Genomic DNA, 17,894 nt, shown 5'->3' with positions numbered 1-17,894 from the left:
GCTCTTGCAAGACATTTCAGGCCCCATTATCATATTTCGCTCTCAAGAAGGCTGGATATCCTTCAATACACCATCATTCATGTGGCTACAGGCTTAACAAGACTTGTAGGCCATCAGGCACCTTTACCGCATTTACAACCGTGTGGCCATGACACCATGTGAGACAGAACCACCATGAGGCCTGGGTTTGGCCGTCATGGAAAGGTGCTCGATGCCTTACATGTGTACTTCGTGATCGCTGTTAATTCACAAGCACTTCCATATTTTCTCGGCTGGGTGGCAGGACAGGACTCGCAAGAATGATCGAAAGGATATTTATATACTAGCCATATCTGTATTCTCAAAGACTTGTCTTTCGCCAAGGCCTATTGGACTCGCAAGACCCTGAAGCAAATGACTTTGATATTGATGTCGTGCTGCTGCACCTCTGCGTCAGCACGTGGTGGTTCGGCCCAACCCTGTGCGACGTGTTCGTGTGCGCCGACGTGCTCTTGTGCACGGCCAGCATCCTCAACACGATGCTGATGGTGATGTTGCAGCCAGTAGACGGAAACACCATTGTGTTGCGTACGATATTTTACGCCATGAACGACAATGTGTCATAGGAGCCGCCGTTGGCGCGCGCCAAACCGTTGACCTCACCACCCCCATGGACAGATGGAAACGTCGCCAATTTCCAAGAGACTGACCCCCGATCGCCTCTAACGATCGGATGTTTGCAGTAGCGAGACGTACCGGGATGTCGGCCTCCGGCGACCGTCGTGGTTCCGGCACCAAGTCCCAGGCGGTCTCGCAGTCATCGGCCACCCCCGCCCACCAGGCCCCGTGCGCCGACACCGTGTAAAGCTGCGCGCGCGTCCGCCCCGCCCAGCCACGAGCGGTCGCCCCTGCCGCGGCGCGGCGCACCTGTCGGCCAGGGAGGTCCGCCGCTCCGGCCCCCGGCGGTCACGGCGGCCATGGCCGACAACGGCTCCGAGCCGACACCACCGACGCACGTCGCCGATGGCGGCTACCCCTGGGAGACGCGCATCGTGCTGATGCTGGTCCTGCCCGTCGTCATCCTCTGCACCATCATCGGCAACGTGCTGGTGTGCCTGGCCGTCTGCCTGGTGCCCAAGATCCGCAGCCAGCCGTATACGGTGCTGTACGTGTCGCTGGCCGTGGCCGACCTGTTCGTGGCCGTGCTGGTGATGCCGATCGCGCTGCTGCACCTCTGCGCCGGCACGTGGCGGTTCGGCCGAACTCTCTGCGACGTGTTCGTGTGCGCCGACGTGCTCTCGTGCACGGCCAGCATCCTCAACATCTGCGCCATCAGCGTGGACCGGTACCAGGCCATCACCGACCCGCTGCAGTACTCGCAACGGCGTATCGAGAAACTGATGGCGCTCTACATTGGCGTGGTGTGGGGCGGCGCCATCTGCATCAGCATCATCCCCATCGTCATCATCGGTAACGAGCACGGCAAGGACGACATGTGTGCCGTCAGTCAGAACATCTACTACCAGGTGTGGGCCACCGTCATGTCCTTCTACCTGCCGCTGGCCGTCATGATTTTCGTCTACATGAAGATCCTGAAGGCGGCGCGCATCATCATCAGCCAGGAGCGACGCTCCCAGGGTCACCTGCCACGCCGGCCTGAGCCGGCCGAGGTCATCAAGAGCGCTTCCGGCTACGACGTGCGCCTGTGTCAAGTGCGCGATGCGACCGGCCTGCACGGCTGCCTGCGCAAGGGCGCCGTCAACAACAACGTCAGCAGCCGGCCGCGGTGGCGCGCGCGCTTCTGCCCCTGGTCTTTCGAGGTGCCGCGCGAGAAGAAGGCGTCGGTGACGCTGGGTATCATCATGACGGCGTTCATCCTGTGCTGGCTGCCGTTCTTCATCCTGGCCGTAATCCGGCCGTTGGTGGCGCGCGGCAGCATTCCCAACTCCCTCTCCGACGTGTTCCTGTGGCTGGGCTACTTCAACTCGCTGCTCAACCCCATCATCTATGCCACGTTCAACAAGGACTTCCGCAAGCCGTTCCGTGAGATTCTGTGCCTCCGCTGCCGCTCGCTGAAGCCGCTGCTGCGGAAGGAGCAGTACCTGGAGCAGTATGGCTGCTCGCAGGGATCGGTCGGCTCCCGCGCCGGCCTGCAGGTAAGTGCCGCCGGGTGTCCGGGTCGAGTGTCTGGGCCCCGGGGTGTCCGGGTCGAGTGTCCGGGCCCCGGATTGTCTGGGTCCCGGGGTGTCCGGGCCGAGTATCCGGGACGAGTGTCCGGGCCCGGGAGCCGCAGCCCGGTGAGGCGGGCTGACGCCCGGCGGCTGGCCGTGATGCCCCCTGATAACGCCCTCTCACGAGTGGATGCATCATGCGAAGATGGGAAAAGCAAAGGGTCACGCTACTTGCTGTTGCAAACTGGCAGCGTGTTTCTTTTAAGGAATCGTGCCGTTATTCACGCGTTTGGGGCCACTAGGTTATAATTAACGTTTCTATCTTTGCGATGTTATGGTACACTACCCATCGAGTGTGTCTTCTATTTCTTCTGTAGGGATAGCATTTCTAGTGGGGATGTGAATGAAGTAGCTCTAGTCTTTACGCTCCCGTACTCAGTGTGTCCATGTCTTGCGACTTGTATCTATACAAGTGCATTATCACCTTATTGGTCGCAACATAAGTGCATTATTCCGTGAAAGGTCCCAGCTGCGCTTTGAAAGACATGTATGCACCCGAGGAAACAGTTCGGGTTCCTTTCGCAGGGACATTTCCAGGAGTTTCAGGCGCGGTGCCGATCAAATAGTGGCACAGTGACGTTTAGGTGTTTTGCCTGCGCATTTCGGCAGGCACCATTGGTGGTTATATTTTGAATGGAGCAGGCACTGGCGTTGATCCAGATCCCAGACAGTCTGCTGTTTAGGTGCATATTCGTTTTTACCAGAAAATAATTGCACCTCCGTTTCTTTGCATTTAGGACGCCTAAATTTTGTAAATCCATTTGCAGGGTTAAGTGTGAGCGTTCGCTGCGCACGGGTAGTCTTTCAATGGAGTCAGACCCGAGAAAATAAGCTGATCCGACTGGAGAGCTTTCCTAGCGTGCTCTTTCTATCTCTCGATTAAATCGGAACCCAAGAGCGATGGCTTCGCTCCGCCCAACGACCGACTTCTCCGCAATGGCTGACTGCGCTAGGAAGAAAGCGCTGACTCATTATTTTTATGTGGCCAAGTCGCAGCCTGGCGAACATCACTTCAGTCGTGAGGGGGTTCGCTGGTAGCTTCAGCGGCCAGAATCTGAGTTTTCGTTGACCTATTATGTATGTGGCAGCCATCGACTTCATGGCATAATGGGGCGATGGGCCAGCCTTTGTTTTGCCGCTGCAGTGAGCCACTTCCCTGAAGCAGACGGCCCGGGGGTGGTGTTCATGTCAGTGTCGCGACTAGTCCGCGGTCATAGTATTCTCCGTTGAGGGGGTGGGCTAGATATTCAGCTGAGCGGAATCCGTTACGCAACGTTTGTTCCAAGGTAATGTGACGTTTGAAGGCTTGGTTGTGGCCTACTTTGCTCGTGTTTTAATGTAAGTTAGAAGTTGTAAGTTAGAAGTTGATTTCTTCCAAATGGATGCATGTGTGCGCATCGCATTCTACGGGGGAGTAAGCAAGTTGGTCAGACTACCGCGACCCAGTGCATAACAGCAGGTGTGCATGAGAGACTGGCCACTGTTCTGCGTATCCTGAAGCGTGGCAGTGCATGTGTGCGAGAGACTGGTCCCTTTTTGGCGTATCGTGAAGCATAGCAGTACGCGTGTGCGAGAGACGGGCCCCTGTTCGGCGTATCCTGAAGCGCAGCAGTGCGTGTGTGTGAGAGACGGGCCCCTGTTCGGCGTATCCTGAAGCGTAGCAGTACGCGTGTGTGAGAGACGGGCCCCTGTTCGGCGTATCCTGAAGCGCAACAGTGCGTGTGTGTGAGAGACGGGCCCCTGTTCGGCGTATCCTGAAGCGTAACAGTGCGTGTGTGTGAGAGACGGGTCCCTGTTCTGCGTATCCTGAAGCTGTGGCTGCCACGCACCAACTTTGATACTCTGTACAGGCTTCAAAAGCCCTTCAGCAGAGATCAAGCTAACCGGTATTTACAATTTCCTGAAAGCCTGGCGTCGAAATCAAGACGAAACCAGCCGTTGCTGCCAGTACAGCCGCAGGCCTTAAGGCTATATATTGCTTATCTTATTCGTTTACATAGTCAGCATAGGCTGGGGCGAAAAAGGCTTCTGATTCGCCAAATATGAGCGAGGACAAAACCAACACTTTTGCGAGCCAACTGGTGACAGAATTGCGGATATTATAGGAAATATCAGCGGACCGGACCATGTTACAACAGACCATTCCAGCTATACGAAACTCAAAGCTTAGCATTGGTCTGTACTCGCTAACGCTTGCAGCGTGAGCATGTGTAGAGCACACGTCGAAACATTGACGTTTCGCTGTATGGGAAAGTTGAACCACTAAGCACTGCCAAACATAGTAGCTTTGATTTGGATAGTTTTTAGCAGGTGGCAGAAATATAATACAGAATTTACTATATCAGTGCTGACGTTACAGCTCACTGGCGACACAGTGCTTTTCCAATGTCCCTCAGTTCAGTGTTTTTCACATATTTTTCAGCCAAGATTCACTTCACATTCTTAACAGTAGGAAATACCAAATACCTAGGCTTATTACTAGTCGTAAGAATCGTGATTGGCCACAGTATCTTGCGACGAGCGTGATCACTTTGCTACACAGGATTTAAAGCGTCGTGCCATTTGAGACAGATGGGCTCGAGTGCTTGCCATGCGGTAATACGTTGGGTTCAGTGCAAGGTTACGGACTGCTGTTGTTGTGCTCATGTTGTAAGAAGCTCACGGGCTGGAAGAACGTAGCAAATCGTCAGTTTTTTTAAGGTAATAACGTTAAGAAGTTCCGCCGATCTAGGAGGATTGTTGTTTGTCGGTACCTGAGCTGTAGCTACAGAGGTAAACAGAGGACGTTGGAGAAACGCATGCCAGAATTCATCCGGGGCTTCCTGCTGCTAAGGGAAAGGGCAGCTTTGAGGTGAAACGCCGAGCATTGCTGGTGTAGGCATTGCATTGCACCTTGCCCGCTGCACCTCAGACTTCGGGTACTGATTGGTGGACAGGCGGGAGGTAGAACACTTTATTGTCATGGTGCATTTAAAGCTAAAGAGAGGTGCTGGAGGTGGTATGAAACGCTTTTAATTGTCATTTTGTTTATATAATGCTAAATGGAGACAATAGGGGTGGCCACAAATCTCTTCTGCATCTGCTGACACCAATATTGCATGGGCTTCGTACGAAATCTCGTTGATAGAGACCGCGTTAGGAAGCTAAAGTCCAGTGCCAGTAATCATTAAACGCAGAAATGAAGGTCGCCAACAGATTGTACGATGACGTCACAGAACCAGAAGTGATCGTGTTTCAGGTGCTTGCAAAACCGTGCTATCGGTAAATGTCGGGCTACGGCGATGCAGTTTTGCAAAATACGTAAGGCTCAGGGAGGGAATGGGTGGGTTGCAGGCAGAACAATACGTGAACCTGCCTCCAAAGACATTTTCCCTCCAGATTTGACGCACTTCTTTTTGCAGTTGGGAGCAGGGTGTGCTTTTCCAAAGTTAGTTTGGGGGGGGGGGGCTGAACCACACAAATTACGATTAATGAAAAATGATGGATGAAAACCAGTAACTAAAGACAGGAAACTACATTCCCGGCTAGGGGGTGCAATCCCCCCCCCCCCAACTGAATAGGAAACGAATACGCCTCCAGGCTGGTCATGTTGAGTACGCCTTTATCTGACAAATACTATTAGTTAATTCTCAACCATCATCCAGTGTTTGACGGCCAGCAAATGACGTTTTAGTGCACATGAACTACCGAAACGAAAATGTTTCATAGCTATGCCGCATTGCAGTTAAGTTGTCTCTCTATGGTTTATCGCATTAAGAGTTAAATCGCAACGGTTTCTCAAAGATTTGGCTCCAGATGACGGTACAGACAGTTCCAAATTTTGTCGGTGACAGAAAGAGCACTTTTTCACCCCTCAGCTTGGCTGGCGCTGAAATATCGCCCGCAGATCATGAGCGACTGTCTGCTGAATGCAAATAGCTAACGTCACCGTATGATGATGTGTTCAAACGCCGGCTATACAGAAACGTCACAGTCCACACGCGTGGCGCTGCGCTCGTGTGGCAGCGTTCGCTTTGACGAGCGCCCAGTGCGGCCAGCGCGGAGCCGCAAGCCTCCCTCCAGCAGCTGCGGCCAGCGCGGAGCCGCAAGCTTCCCTCCAGCAGCTGCGGCTCCGACGGTGCCCTCCGTCCCCGCTGTACGGGAGGGGAGTATACGACAGCCACCGCGCTGGCAGCGATAGACTTCGTCGCTCCAGACGAAACCCTAAGCGCGTGGAATATCCTCTGAGCACTGATGGGCCGAGATGGACTGGAGCGCCGGGCTCACTGACGCTGGTGGGAGCGGTGTCCTGCGATATCCGTGGTCAGCGCTCGCGGCTTGGTGTCCTGCGACAGCCGGGGTCAGCACTCGTGATCCGGTGTCCTGCGACAGCCGGGGTCAGCACTCGTGGTCCGGTGTCCGGCGACAGCCGGGGTCAGCACTCGCGGCCCTCTTTCCTGCGGCAGCTGGGGTCAGCACTCGTGGTCCGGTGTCCGGCGACAGCCGGGGTCAGCACTCGCGGCCCTCTTTCCTGCGACAGCTGGGGTCAGCACTCGTGGTCCGGTGTCCTGCGACAGCCGGGGTCAGCACTCGTGGTCCGATGTCCTACGACAGCCGGGGTCAGCACTCGTGGTCCGGTGTCCTGATTCACGTACTAAATATGATAAAATACCATATAACCAGGCTTATTATTAGTCGTAAGAGTAGTGACTGGCCCGGGCATCTTGCGACGAACGCGATCAGTTTGATACGCAGGGTTTTTTGATACAGCCGGGGTCAGCACTCGCGGCCCTCTTTCCTGCGACAGCCGGGGTCAGCACTCGCGGCCCTATGTCCGGCGACAGCCGCGGTCAGTGCTCGCGGTCCGGTGTCCTGCGACAGCCGGGCGCCCGCGACCCGGTGTCCTGCGACAGCTGGCACCAGCGCACGCAGCCCGGTGTCCTGACCGGACCGGTGCCGGCCGCCGGGTGACGGTCCCGCTCGTGTGCGGCGCACCTGGAGCCCCCGGAACGAACCGAGCTGCGGGAAGGAGCCGGCCCTTTGTTCGAGCCGCTCGATTCCGCTCTCCAGATTGAGCGCGCACGCCTTCCACGACGAGTGGAAAGCGCTGTAGCAGCCACTGCTGCCGGCCGGGCGCTTTTTCACGTGGCGGAGCTGGCCTGCCCATTGACACAGGCAAATTGGCCGGCCCCATTCGGTGTGCAGCAGACCGATATGGGATGCATCGCGGACAATGCAGTGCTAAAATGGTGGACTGAAGTCCACAGGCAGCTTGTCTGCAGCAAGCTCGTTGGCAAACAATGATCACTTGCCTTTCATGGTGTATGATGAGTGTGCGCTGCGTGGACGTGTAGTCCAGTGGTGAAAAGTGCCTTTTCTGCCACCGACGAAACTCGGAGCCGTCTAAATTTGCACCTGGGGCAAACTCTTTCACAAACCGTTGCAGTCAACTCCGAATGAGATAAATCACAAAAACAAATACAAAAAATTAAATACAATGCGGCATAACTATCAAATATTTTTGTTTCGGGACCTCCTTTGCACTTAACTGTAATTTGCTGGCCATCAAACACTGGATGATGGTTGAGACTAAACCAGTGAGACAGAACCAGCCCAGAGGCATGCAGTTTGCTATTCAGTTGTGTGGAGGGGAACAGAACCTCCCAGGAAGGGATGCAGTTTCCTATGGTTAGTTACCATTTGTATGCATTAATCATAGCCTTTTAGCGTTCAGCCCTCCCCCCTCCAAAAAAAAATAATTTTGTGAAACTGCACCACTGCTCCCAACTGTGAAGAGGAAATACTTCAAAGCTGGAAAAAACCGTTAAGTGCATTTCGGACGCAGGCTCTGCCATTTTTTCTTCCTGCACCCCGCCCCACCCCCTCTCTAGCCCGTAATTTGCAAAACATCATACCTGTAGCCATACATTTACCGATAACTTGGTGTTGCAAACACCTGAAAACTATTGGTTTTGTGACGTCATCGTGCAATCAGCTGGAAGCGTTGGCGACCGATACCTTCTTCGCATAATCAGTACCGGTGCAGAACTCACTCTTCCTAACATGATCCCAATTATTAGAGCAAAACCAATGCAACGTTGATATCAGCAGATGCAAACGACATAGGTATGAATCATTGACATATTTCGCCCAAAAGTCTTCCGTTTACCTCTGAGGCTACAGCTCAGGTATCCGCACAAAAAACTCTTCCTAGATCGGCAGGGCTCCTTAACGCTGCTGCCCTTAAAAAAGCTTACGATTAGCTACGACATGAACACAACCAACAGCATTCCACAACCTCGCACTGAACCGAATGTATTACCGCGTGGCGAGCATTCCAGACCATCTGTCTCAAATAGCGCGACGCTTTAAAACCCTGCGTATCAAACTGATCGCGTTCGTCGCAAGATGCCCGGGCCAGTCACTACTCTTGCAACTAATAATAAGCCTGGTTATATGGTATTTTATCATATTTAGTACGTGAAGTGAATCTTGGCTGAAAATCTGTGAAAGCACTGATCTGAGGAGCACTGGAAAAGCAATGTGACGACACTGATCTGTGACGTCAGCACCGATATAGCATAGCCTGCAGTATATTTCTGTCATCTGCTAAAAACTATCCTGATTAAGGCTACTATGTTTGGTACCATCCTATGACTCAACTTGCTCATACAGCGAAACGTCAGCGCTTCGATGTGTGCTCTACACATGCTCACGCTGGAAGCGTTAGTGAATACAGATCAACACTAAGCTTTTGCGTTCTGCCTATTTGGGAATATCTAGTGAAGTTTGCTTTCATTTTCGCATTTTTGTCACCAATTGACTCGTAAAAGCTTTAGTTTTTGTCACCGATCACATTTTGCAAATCAGAAGCTTTTTTACCGCTGGTGTGGTCGGCTCACTGGTCGACCCGATAACGGGACACAGAGAATAAACGTGTCTCAGTTGGGTTCAGTGTTGTGCTAAAGCCGACGGCATACCGCGATTTTTGCACGCACAAGAAAAGAAAAACTGAGACGCCTGAGATCCCAGGAATGTCTTTAACGTAATAATGTTGGATGCCTTGAGAGTAAATTTGTAGGAAGGTCCAGAATCTTGACACCTAAAAAAATTATCATATAGTTTTTGACGTGTACTACGGCTTAGATATTAGCTCGCATTAGCTTGCGTGTGTTAACTAAACACAGCGTCCCAGCCTTAAGATGAAAGATCGTTTCCAGCGTGGATTGCCAGCATACGTCAGTTCAAGGGGAGGATACTGTCCAAAACGTAGTAAACGCCTAAGGAGAATAAGCAGCTCTCGCCTGCTGTTGCTACCCTGAATATTTTCGCGAACTTTTGAACTTTCGCGAACGATTGCCAGCATACGTCAGTTCAAGGGGAGGATACTGTCCAAAACGTAGTAAACGCCTAAGAATATGCAGCTCTCGCCTGCTGTTGCTACCCTGAATATTTTCGCGAACTTTTATCTCTATGGGTGCCTCGGTCAGTATTGCTTTCAAAGTTCGCTCACGCAATGTTGGTATATACGGCCGTCGGCGGGAATGTAGGCGATGTACATACGCCATTTATATTTTCGTTCGCACTGCATAGCGCGTTACTGGAACGCACAACCTTTTAAGCCTGCCCCGGGCACTACGTTCTACGGCTGATTGTCTTTGTGCAACGAGTCGCTGGCACATCCAAAGACGTCTTAGTCCTATCGCAGGCTGTAGGAAGAGAGCTCACATCACGTGGGAGGGCCAGTAGCACTTTGTCACTGGCCGGTCACTGACGGCGCGGCGCGGTACACTGACCACACATACAACACCGTCACTACCCCTGCCGCTGACGGCGCGGCACGGTACACTGACCACACATACAACACCGTCACTACCCCTGCCGCTGACGGCGCGGCACGGTACACTGACCACACATACAACACCGTCACTACCCCTGCCGCTGACGGCGCGGCACGGTACACTGACCACACATACAACACCGTCACTACCCCTGCCGCTGACGGCGCGGCACGGTACACTGACCACACCCACGACACCGTCACTACCCCTGCCGCTGACGGCGCGGCACGGTACACTGACCACACATACAACACCGTCACTACCCCTGCCACTGACGGCGCGGCACGGTACACTGACCACACATACAACACCGTCACTACCCCTGCCGCTGACGGCGCGGCACGGTACACTGACCACACATACAACACCGTCACTACCCCTGCCGCTGACGGCGCGGCACGATACACTGACCACACATACAACACCGTCACTACCCCTGCCGCTGACGGCGCGGCACGGTACACTGACCACACCCACGACACCGTCACTACCCCTGCCGCTGACATTCTGGCAGTGGGCTCAAACGGCCAGCACAACCCGTTATCGACGGTCACTGGTGCACTGGCCGCACAAACAGCCGGCACACCCGCCGCTGTAGGTCACTGGTGTATTGGCCGCACAAGCAGCTGTCACTGTGCCGTCCCAGGGACGCAAGGAAGTCAGCACAGACAGCTTGTGCCCCTGGCCAGGACGTCACAGAGTCGCCTCTATCTGCCGCCAGCGCCAGAAAAGAAGCCTCCGACAGCCCACCGAGTGCAAGGGTCACGGTAGGCGCGCACAGAGGCACGCACAAAAGTACGCAGCGCACTTGAGTCCGCCGCTGGCGAAGGGGCCGCAAGCACACACGACATTTACTATGCCCTGCCCCAGGTGTCAAGAATTGGGCCCAAGTTACCCTACCCCTGGTAAGACGGTCAGTGGCATGTGCACACCCGTCACTGTGCTCTGTTTACAACACTCGGAAGTAACTTCACATCGCTCACTTCTGAGCAGAAGGCCACGTGGTTACGAGAGTGTGCCGTCGTAGTTGGAAACTCAGCTACCCTCCACATACGCTATGAGGTTATCTTCACCCTCGGAATACGGGCGAGCACAACAAAGGAGGGAGTCACTTGGCTATGAGAGTGTGTCGTCGGAGTTGGACACTCAGCTACCCTCCACATACGCTATGAGGTTATCTTCACCCTCGGAATACGGGCGAGCACAACAAAGGAGAGAGTCACTTGGCTATGAGAGTGTGCCGTCGGAGTTGGACACTCAGCTACCCTCCACATACACTGTGAGGCCATCCTCATCTTCGGAATACGGGAGGGCACAACAAAGGATGCAGCGGCCTTCACCTCAACGGCAGAGTCTGTGGTAATCCGTGGCTGTGATCGGGGCTGCTTAGAAGATAAGCTGGCCTGTTTCAGAGACCTGGTATCGGAAATGCCCAACTAATTCAAACGAAATTGTCGCTTCAACCATATTACTCTCTCATCATCATTGTTACACATGCTGTATCGCATTTCCAACCTTGGTGTAGAAATGTTCTTATAATCCAAACCATATGGTATCAAAACACAACCAGTTTCACCCGGCACAAGATGTGTAAACACATCGGGAATGCAACGAAAAACATTTTAATAATTCGCTGTGAAGGTCGGTGGTCAAAAACGCCACTAGAGCCAATACACATATCGGGAACGGGGAGGGGGACGCAGGTTACTGTAGGGCTCATCACATCTGGCTCAGTGTATGGGGGACAGATTCCGCGCATTCCTCCTCGGAGCTTTCACTGGTTCTTCGAGAGGAGAACCGAGAAGTTTAAATTTGCTGCCTTTATATCAGTCACCATTTTACGTACTGCGCCCAAATATCGAGTACATGGCATATGCGCAGGGGTCGATCGGGCGCTCGGTACTGGGAGCGACCTACATGGAAATTCAGTGACCGTGTCAAGATGCTGATGTCCCGAGACTATGCCCTCTGCCTTGCGTTACCAGGAGTCCCTGCTATTTCCGGAGAATAAGACAGTTACAGCATGTGCATGGCTACATTTCTGGCATAGGCAAGAAATGTCAAGAGATCGCTGAGGCCCTGGGACCTTGGCGTAGGAATAAGGACATTGGCCTTACTATGCAGCCTTGCTGGACAAGCCTGGTGCTTGGCCGATAGGTCAGCCATCAACAAAACTGATCTATCGAGGCTAGTTATATGTAAAGCTGCTCTAAACCCATACTTTTCTCCTCTGGCATTTCGTTCCGTCTGTTGCTCCGGCCCTACTCATCCCCGAACTTGTGACGTCAATCCCCAGCACCTGAACAGTCGTGGTCCAATGCCACGGTGGTCAGCGCGAACTGTCGGCCCAAGTCCCGCCCGATCATCTGCTTCTGCTGATGTCAGCGCTCTGAAACACAACTCATATCCAGAGCTCGTCTCCCAGCTGGGTGCTCTCGGACTAAGGCAATGTATTACTGGCGCAATATCGGTGAACTCTCAGCCATCTGCTGGTCGGGCGGATTGAGCCCATACCTCATAGACTATATCGCTATACGAATAATGGAATTGTGTTTCCACTGGGCGCGGCATTATTCATGCGACTGAATGCCCTCTGTCTGGCGCTTAAGTCTAAAGTTGGATGAGCTGGTCTTCAACTTGGATGGCGATCTGACATAACATCAGCGGTTCATGACTTTTTGCATTCTACCTGTATGCAAATAATATCTTGGGACCTTGCAATCTCTCTCTCTCTCTCTCTCTCTCTCTCTCTCTCTCTCTCTCTCTCTCTCTCTCTCTCTCTCTCTCTCTCTCTCTCTCTCTCTCTCTCTCTCTCTCTCTCTCTCTCTCTCTCTCTCTCTCTCTCTCTCTCTCTCTCTCTCTCTCTCTCTCTCTCTCTCTCTCTCTCTCTCTCTCTCTCTCTCTCTCTCTCTCCTCTCTCTCTCTCTCTCTCTCTCTCTCTCTCTCCTCCTCTCTCTCTCCCTCTCTCTCTCTCTCTCTCTCTCTCTCTCTCTCTCTCTCTCTCTCTCTCTCTCTCTCTCTCTCTCTCTCACTCTTGTTTGCCAAAGATGACGGTTGCTGTTTGAGGCACTAGGTGCCGACATTTACCCTTGTATGCTCCTGACATCAATAATGCAGCGGACATAACACAGATCATTTGACTATTTCATTGCAAGTTGACTGCGAAATCCGCTTTTGAATAATTTACATGAAATGTCCATTGATCTTAATGAGAGATATAGCCAAGGCTCTACAACCAAGCGATGACCCAGTTTCTAGCACAATGTCAGCTGTTGGTGGGGTCAACAAGGCCGTGTATCGTTTCTGCGAACTCTGAGAGAAGCCTGCAGATTGTGCCGTTGACACGAGAAGCAGTTCAAACCAGGCAAACTAAATGCATGACAATGGGCTCATTAGTGGTTGTGTGGTGTGAACTGCGAATAAATTGCTACCAAAAATTGGCTCATTATTCCATTACACTATCACCTTAGTGTTTCCATTATTCAATGGGTGCAGAAGATTTATAACGTCTCATCAGGCCCGTACGTTTTAAATCGACGTCATGACTTTGTATTGTTGCCACGAATGTGTGCCCTCTGTGCGCTGAGGTGTGCCGAGGCGCCGTTAGTTGCGCTGAGGTGTGCCGAGGTGTTGTTAGCTGCGCTGAGGTGTGCGGAGGCGTTGTTAGCTGCGCTGAGGTGTACTAAGGCGTTGTCAGCTGCGCTGAGGTGTGCTAAGGCGTTGTTAACTCCGCTGAGGTGTGCCGGGGCATCGTTAGTCGCGCTGAGGTGTGCCGAGGCGTCGTTAGTTGTGCTGAGGTGTGCCGAGGTGTTGTTAGTTGCGCTGGGGTGTGCCGAGGCGTCGTTAGTTGCGCTGAGATGTGCCAAGGTGTTGTTAATTGCGCTGAGGTGTGCCGAGGCGTCGTTAGTTGTGCTGAGGTGTGCCGAGGTGTTGTTAGTTGCGCTGAGGTGTGCCGAGGCGTCGTTAGTTGTGCTGAGGTGTGCCGAGGTGTTAGCTGCGCTGAGGTGTGCCGGGGCGTTGTTAGCTGCGCTGAGGTGTACTAAGGCGTTGTTAGCTGCGCTGAGGTGTGCCGAGATGCTGTTAGCTGCCCTGAGGTGTGCTAAGGCGTTCCTGCGTGCATAGTCTCTACCTTCAGTGGTCTTAGTGTACATTTCACGTATATTGCCTAGTGTATGTTGCATTTTCACCTTCTTGTCAACACATTTTGCGAAGAGCTTCACTAACATATTGCTCTATATATGTCAAGACTAGGGTAGTATGCCAGGACAAAGTCGCTTGAATAAGCGTGGCATGGGCTTGTCGCTTGCCGAAAAACGTGTTTTCTGACATGTCCGCAGTGACATTGCTAGAAATAATTATATCGACGTTGGCACAGCATCGTGTGAAACGGGAAATAATGAATGTTGATCTATCGACGTTGCTTATAAAGCCGATGTAGACTCCTCGTGTCCCTGAGAAGTCAGCAGCTCACGTAGTAGGTTACTCGCATATAATAATCTGACTTTGATATTCCAATCCGATGTGACCGTATCACACCCCAAGTAAGTCTACACCAGGTCACGACAACCCCCAGCACCAGACTCCCGGTCCTGCATGGAACCTGATGAACGTCCCCAACGTTAGCTAGCTTTAGAGCTGGGCAATATTCGAGCTTGAGGACAGCATGCCTGGGGGGCCAATTCAATTTCAGGCGCCGTAAACCTTAAGATAGCTCCAGCCGAAGTTTCTTAATTCGGTTGACCCGTTGCCCCAATAAGGCTCGCATGAACGACCATTCTTTCTCATTACGGCATTGTCAGCGAAATCGCAGTTACGTAGCGGATGTGAGCCGGTGTGTAATCACAATCACTCCGCTCCGTCATTTGCAAGCTTGGCCATGCCTCACTGAGTCTTTGTGTGTGTGTGTTTTTTGTCTTTGTTTTTTTGTTGTTGTTGGAAGCACGTCCCCACCTTTCTTCATTTCTGCTCTCGTCCATGATTACTTCACATTACAGGTGCTGTGACTAGCTGTGTGCTGACCCAAGCAGCGCTTAGCCTGACTTTGGGTTACGTAACAGCGTAGTCGATCGGTTCTAGACAGCTCCACAAATTTAAGATCATTTTCTTCGAGCGACCGGTGACGTAGCTGCACTGTGGGCAGCAAGTGTACAGCGTATCACTTCCGTCTTTGCCACTTTAAAGTTGTCAGAAACAGGCTGGCTGTGGGGTCTGAGCTGCCAGTTTCGAGCTAAAGCCTCTAAGTGGGTCTTCGACGGCATCCACTCATTTGACGCCCCACCGTCTGAACTGCCAGCTTCGATCCAAAGCCTCTCAGTGGGGCCCTCGACGGCATCCACTCATCTCACGCCCCATCGCATGTCGTAACTTCATAGCACGCTGTGCGTTGCTTTGTTTGGACAGCACGGCCGCATGGAATTTACTCCGAAGTCGGACCCTTTGAAGGTCCCGCCGGACGGGCTGATACGGACCCCGCCCCCCCCCCCCCCCTCCTCAAACTCGCTGTCAGGGCGGAGCCGGACGGCGTGCAGACGCGCCCCTCCCTGTGCGGCCGACTCTCGCGGCTGGGTGGCGCCGGTCCTCTCCTCTCACTTAGGGAGCGTGGCGGCCGAGTGGATGGCGCCCTCGACCCCCGTGAGAGCGTCCCTAACAAAAGCGTGCTGAGAGCCTAGGTAGTGACGATATGAAACTGGGCCACTCGATTTCATGACTCTTTTCTGATGTAACCCTTTCCTCTGAATATGCCCTGGATACGTGTCGAAATGCGACCTTTTGTTCCGTCCCGGTGAATATGCCGGGTCAAGGACTGTTTTAGATCAACAGTGTATGGCCCAGAGGCGGCGCCACAGGCTTCTTCCAAAGTGGGTGAATAGACCCGACGTCTCACGCCTCCTACCCCAACTCTTATCCGAAATTAGGTCCTCAGATTTTGGCCATTTCTTTCAAAGTAACCTGTGAGGCATAAAATGTATGACTGAATGCAATTCTTGGCATGGTGGGGTCCCCGATCTTTCCAATCGGGACCTCCTCTTGGGACTGCGGGTCTTCTTGTGTTACGTTATGCTCGATTTCTCTAAAATATTTCAACACTTTCTACTGAAATTAATACACAGAATAAGATATACTTGACAAAGGAAGCAGCCATTTTGGCCTGAAAAAATTGGCCTAAAAATAACAGGAAGTGCCAAACACGTTTTATAGCTTAACAGCTGACAGAAATTGAAGGGACGACGCCATCTTTTCAATCACGGCCAGCGGAGACCAACAGAAAAATCCCCATTCACGGAACGTAGGCTTCGGTTTAATGGATCGCAGCGCTGCCACATGAACACTGCGCCGCAACGCTACCAAGCCCCCGTAGAGCTGCAGGACGAGTAATGTTTTGGGTATAAATATGGCAGCAAACGGATCAAATCGCCGGGAAATTAACAATATCGGGAGAATGGGAAGAGAATGCAGACGCTTTTGCGGAATGGCTACGGATAATGTGTTACGGATACGATCATTTTTCGAACTCTCATCTCCGTGTGGTGTGTGGCATGCGCACACTAGTAACATGCAAGCTAGTAAACCAGACGAAGGCGATAATCTCAACAGTTACTCAATCTGAAAGGCTGGAACTGTTCTAATACATTATGCGTACATATTTTTTAATTGCATTTTGAGCTACCACTGAGCGTAGTAGTCTGATTTGCACACGCAGCACAGTGATGTCTGACTTTCCATGACCTTCAACGGTGATTTCGTGTCTTGGAATATTGGCTGACATTCTGCAGCGCAATCTGCAATGTGAACGTTTGGCACGACCGCCACTGGTTCAGCTGAACGTAAACTTGGAAATATACGCAAAGTTTTCGGATATCCGAGCGTAACTTTTCCAATTTTGAATACCAAAACCGAACCAAGTGGCCGCCTCTGGTAGCCACGGTTTGTAACCGCAGGGTCTGACCTTCAGATATAACTTATTTGAGGTCCAAAGACCAGTTTCCTTTCTATTTTGGAGTTTGGGAACTTCTTAGTGTTCATTAACAGCTTTTTCTGGTGACATGGGCTTCACATTTGGGACCGAGGCAAATATGGACGTGGTAGGGGAGGCGTGGGTAAGGCACTCCCAAAGTGACTTCACCCACGCACAATCAAAAACTTTTTGTCATTAATGGGAATGAATTTGCATAATCACCGCCTGCAAAGGTGATCAACGCTGAGACAAACTGCTTTATAGCTTGGCGCAAGGTCGATAACAATTTGCCCCATTTTCAGACCTAGTCTGAACATTTTCATTACATGCATTTGTGAGGTCAGTGGGCACGCTGAGTGGCGCTTATTGCGTAAGCGCAGACCCCATCATCTGGTCGTGAAATCCTCCGTCAGCGGCAGAACTACAATGTGACACCTGAACGTGACACATGCTCGGCCCGATGCATTAAACTTCAGGTCAGCTGATACTCAGGGGCCAAATGATCTCGAGCTCAGCCACTGACACCGGCCGCTCAAGACCTCGCTCAGGGACAAAGAGCGAGCTGTTAACGGAGGCATGCCTCCTTGTTTATAGTTTCCCCCCCCATTGTTAGGTATGACGCGTCCGATTTGATCGCTAGCAGTTTTCTCGAGATCCTCTGGATAGCTCATAATTTTGAGTTGCAGTGGCTGTCCCGGCAGGAGAAATTCCATTGGACTCCCTGTTCACCACTATAAAGTAATACTTTTAATCTGCCTTCCTTTTTCCAACATTCGTGTTCTGTAATGTTTACAACAGACTAATTCGTCAAAATGCTAGCGTGATAAATGTTTTGACAAAAATATGAAAGCTTAAAACACTCTATTAACGAAAAAAATGTATCCAAACTTCAGGCTTTTACCGCGCGAC

General features: G+C 52.2%; 1 protein-coding gene across 1 annotated transcript in view; it reads left to right on the top strand.

Annotated features, from left to right (window-relative positions):
• The first annotated feature begins 954 nt into the window (after window positions 1-954).
• LOC119112977 (5-hydroxytryptamine receptor 1) overlaps window positions 955-17,894 on the top strand; it is a 48,192-nt gene continuing 31,252 nt past the window's right edge. Inside the window, exon 1 of the mRNA XM_037237280.1 lies at window positions 955-2,135. Coding sequence (XP_037093175.1) covers window positions 957-2,135 — 1,179 coding nt within the window. The 5' untranslated portion in view covers window positions 955-956. The remainder of the gene's footprint in view (window positions 2,136-17,894) is intronic.

The sequence above is a fragment of the Pollicipes pollicipes genome, unplaced genomic scaffold (assembly GCF_011947565.3).
Source record: "Pollicipes pollicipes isolate AB1234 unplaced genomic scaffold, Ppol_2.1 Scaffold_7261;HRSCAF=8764_pilon_pilon_pilon, whole genome shotgun sequence".
Taxonomy (NCBI): Eukaryota; Metazoa; Arthropoda; class Thecostraca; order Pollicipedomorpha; family Pollicipedidae; genus Pollicipes; species Pollicipes pollicipes.
Note: the sequence above shows the minus strand (reverse complement) of the source record. Positions and strands in the feature narration are given on the sequence as shown.